This window comes from Condylura cristata, unplaced genomic scaffold (genome assembly GCF_000260355.1).
Source record: "Condylura cristata isolate star-nosed mole 26May11 unplaced genomic scaffold, ConCri1.0 scaffold00117, whole genome shotgun sequence".
Lineage (NCBI taxonomy): Eukaryota > Metazoa > Chordata > Mammalia > Eulipotyphla > Talpidae > Condylura > Condylura cristata.
Genome location: NW_004567218.1, coordinates 44641 through 49114, shown reverse-complemented (window position 1 = coordinate 49114; position 4474 = coordinate 44641). Strand labels below are relative to the sequence as shown.

The 4474-nt window shown below is 58.5% G+C and overlaps 1 gene segment (V, D, J or C); it reads right to left on the bottom strand.

Moving 5' to 3' along the window:
• Positions 1-4474, bottom strand: part of LOC101637196 — a 16113-nt gene that overhangs the window by 2548 nt on the left and 9091 nt on the right. The window contains 1 exon segment of the V gene segment in view: positions 4109-4432. Within this exon segment, the coding sequence occupies positions 4109-4432 (324 nt within the window).

Below are 4474 nucleotides of genomic sequence, written 5' to 3'. Positions count from 1 at the left end.
GACGTCCGCGTGGCCGCGTGCAGGCCCGGCGTCGTCCGTGTGTCCTGCGCGGTGCGGGGTCAGGCGAGGCGCCTGCCCAGGTTCACGTGGGTCGCAGATTTGCTGTTTCCTTGTGTGTCGATATTATAACTGTCATGTGTCGATCTCCTGCCTTTTCTTTGTAAACCTCCTGGTCAGCGCAAGCAAGGACAGTTTTCCTTCTGTCCCCGGTCCCTGTTCGCTTTCCCCTAGCAGCTTTATTGCGTCAGCTCTGACACCAGCACAGGGCTGAAAGCGTACAGACGTTTCTGCTTTGTCTCAATGCTGTGAGATAGCGGATACTGTCGTTTGCAGGTTTCCTCTATCACGGTGTGGCCGAGCAGCCACCACAGCGGTGAAGAAATGGGAGTCGCGGACGGGAGGCAGAATGCAGGAGGCTGCTGCAGAGCAGGCTCCTGGCCTTGGTTTTGACAAACCCGGTGCACAGCGTCAGTCAGTGGGGAGGTGGAGAAAGAGGGAGAAGTGGGGGGAGGGGAGGGGACCAGCACTTCTCATACCCGGACAGCTTGGGGTGTGGCCCAGCCCTGGCTCCCCAGTCAGGGTTTCTGTGTGATCAACAAGGCGTCCACCCATCAGCGTCTGGGGTCCTTCCTTATACACCGCCATCAGCCCCGGGCGTTCCCGACACCCCTGATGCAGACCCTCCCCAGAGGGGCCCGGCTCTTCGCTCTGACCTGATGAGAGCCAGCGACAGCGCTGGGCGGCTCTGATGGGCAGTGCTCGCCTTGCCTAGGAACGCAGAGCCGGCAAAGCACGGAGCTGGTGGGCGCCTGGACTCTGCAACCCACAAGGTTAAAGCAATCTAACTTCTCTCAGTTCACAACTATCTGTTTGTCAATAATGGAGCTATTTTTTCTGTAATTATTTTCTCATCTGTTGATACAGTCGCTCTAATTTCAGCTTGGCCTGTTTTGTGGAAAATCAGACGGTCACTGTCATTGTCCCCATCAGATCTGGTCAGTCACTCCGTGTCTCTCATTTTTGTTCAAATACTTTTAAATATGTTTCAGAAACCAGCGGCCTGGTGTCCCTGAGCCTTGATCTCACACTGGGGTCCTAGTGACCCTGCTGGTCACGGGCACCCCAGCCTAGCCCCACTGACCCTGCAGGGTCAGTTTCTGGCCACATTCTCTGCCCTACACTGTCCCCCACAGTCACATCTGGCTGTGTCCTCGGGGTCAGGAGCTCATGCGGGGAGAGCTGGTGGGGCAGGCAGCAGAGATGGAGAGGGGTCTGGGGTGGGGGCTGCTGTCTGTGCTCCAGGGTGGCCACTGTAGTGACCACACCCAGTGCCCCTACCCTTTCCAGGACACCTGTGGATCTAGATCCAATATAACCAGAAGGGACAGAACCCAGATATAGCACAGGTCCTGGCAGTTCCTGGGGGCGCCCTGCAGCTGCCCAAGGGACAGGTTTTGCTCCTCTGCAAAATCCCGGGGACAGGGAAGGGGCTGGATGGGTCCACGTGGCAGGTCAGGACCTAGGGCCCAGGGCATTGGGAGGGACCAGAGCTCAGGGCACAGAGCATCCTATCCTGGGGATGATGATCCATCTATCTTCTGTTTTACCCCCTGACACACACACACATACACCCAGGGCAGGTCTGAACCCCTCACCTAGGGGATTCCCCAGCAGGCAGATGAGCAGCCCCAGTCGCTCATCTTCCTGGACGTGACTTAGTGATGCCAGGACCTGAACCTGTGTGGGCTGAGAGCTGTGACATCATCCTAGGGGCTGACCAGAGCTGAGGGGGTTTAATGTGGGTCACCCCCGCATGTGGGGAGGCTGACACAGAGAGGCAGCCCTGCCCCACCCTGCACATGCTCCTGGATGTGCTCTGTGTTCTGAGCCTCCTGTGCCTCCCGCTGTCCTGGGTCAGCGGGGTCCTGACCACGCCCCAGTGGACCAATCCAGCCCCCTCTGTCCCTGCTGAGTTTGTGCAGGAGGGACAGACCCTGGACACAGCACAAGTGGGTGCAGGGTATGTTGGTGTCTCCACCCCAGGGGGAGACCTGAGACGAGTTTTGCAGCCCAAGGAGAGACCTGAGCTGAGGGGCTGCAGGGGGGCCGTCACTGTATGTGGGGTTCTGACGCGGGTCCCTCGTCCTCTGGGCCTCACACCTGTCTCATGGGACAGGCCCTGTCTGGGGACAGGGATGTGGTCGCATGGTCCTGCCATCTGGTCCCCGGTCAGGAGCACAGGACAGGAGGCCACTGCTAGGTCACCTCCCCTGACCACTCCTGTATTATAAAGAGGTTCACAGCTGGTGCAGAGCATCGATTCCCTGTCTGACACCCAATAATGATGCAGTGTTCCCCGTGTGACGCTCGAGTTCACGCACATCACGCCGAGACTGGGTGGGGGCGACCCCCAGCACAGAGCCGCCCTCGGCTTGTGTCCTGGGGAGACGCTGATGTCACTGCTGCTGAGTGACTCCTGCGGCCGGGGAGGGAGGGGCCTGTCATGTGGTGCAAGTTTATCTCCTCTGACTTGTTATTTTTTTATAACAAATTTCATTCATTCATTACATTATCTGTTCAACGTGTTTATTTTTTAATTTTTTTAAAATTATGCACACAAAACTAGGGTATAGGCAGGAGTTGTTAGGATGCGAGGACTCCCCAGGACAGAGCGGGGAGCAGACAGGCCATCAACTGGAGCTCACTGCTGAGGGGGCCGTGGGGGCGGCGGTCTGCTGCGCCCAGGGGGTCACTCCCGGCAGGGATCGGGCCCCAGCGGCTGGGGCAGCCTCACTGTCTGCGGCTAAACCCCTGGCGCCCCAGGGCGGCCCCTGTCTCAGACGTTTTATACCAGATTTTTGCTTTAATTTTTTCTTACACCTTAGATTTGTCCATGTTCTCAGAACAATCTTTCAAATATCATATTGACACTCGGGGACCAATACTCTGTTCTGGCCTCTCTGTGCTCCCTGTGACCGTCAGACCCTCCCCAAGTCTCCAGGTCACTCATGTCATATCCACGGCCTGTCCATCTCTTCCCCAAGCAGAGGCCAGGGAGAGGGAGCTGAGCCCCCACACAGGGCGCCTGGGGAGACCCCAGCTTGCTGGGTACAGGGGGGAAAGAGGAGGGATCTCAGCCCAGGGGCTCCTTTCACACCCTCCTCCCCCTCACCTGCCAAAGCACCTTCCTGCCCAGTGTCCCTCCCTAACACCGTGCTGCCAGGTGACCCCTCAGGACCCTGGCCCAGGTGAGGACCAGGAGGGAGAGGACTGGCCCTGTGAGCCCATCACCACACACCTGTCCTCTCCTGGGCACCTGAGTGGTGGAGACAGGACATCTCTGTGCACAGCAGGTCAGTGTGCCGTGGCCAGTGTGCGGGGCCCTGTCGGGGGGCTTCTTGAGGGACCTTTTGGGGGGCCTGGCTCCGCTTTTCCGGCTGCACCACCCACATCTGAGCACGAGGTTGCATAGGGAGGCTCCGGCATCTCTCCAGGTGGCCAGTCTGCAGTGACCGTGACACAGGGGGACCGAGGGGCTCCCTCGGTGGTGTGTTATTGTATGTGTGGAAGAGAATGTGGTGTGGGGTTCTCAGAGTATAATGAGACAATATGGGTCCTCCAGGGGATCCCCCCTTCGTCCCTGCCAGGGTTTTGCCTGATTTCTTCAGTGCTTACTGTGTGATGTGGGTAAGGTTGCTGTAATTTTCCATCTTGGAGCACTGAGTGGACAGGGTCACCTGTGCCACGCCAGAGGGATCTGACCTGGAAACAGGGATGAGGAGCCCAGAGTGTTCTGGTGTGAAGTTTCGTCACAGACACCTGGGACTGGTGAAGGGTCCTGTGCAGGGGAGGTCTCACTGTGACAGAGTCATCTCCTCCTTGGGGCGCCCTAGGAATGTGGGTAACCTGAGGAGATGTGGTGACCTGGGAAGTTAAGACCTTGCAGAGGGAGCCCCAGCTGGAGACCCCTGCTCCACCTGCTCCTGGCTATGCTCTGTGCTCTGAGCCTCGTGGGCCTCCTGCTTCCTGGGCCCCTTGTCCTGACCACGCCCCAGTGGACCCGCCCAGCCTCCTCCTGTCCCTGCAGGGTTTGTGTCTGGGCTCACACCTGCTCCCCTCACTGTGCCTCTCGCACAGTAATACACGGCCGTGTCCTCGGGCTTCAGGCTGTTCATCTGCAGATACAGCGAGTTCTTGCCGTTGTCTCTGGAGATGGTGAATCGGCCCTTCACGGAGTCCGCGTAGTTTGTAGTACCACCATTAGCATTAATTTCTCCAACCCAGTGTAGCTCCTTCCCTGGGGCCTGGCGGACCCAGCTCATCCAGTAGCTGCTGAAATCAAATCCGGAGGCTGCACAGGAGAGTCTGAGAGACCCCCCAGGCTGCACCAAGTCTCCCCCAGACTCCACCAGCTTCTCCTCACACTGGACACCTGAAACACAGACACAGCAGTCAGGACACTGGCTCTCGGCCA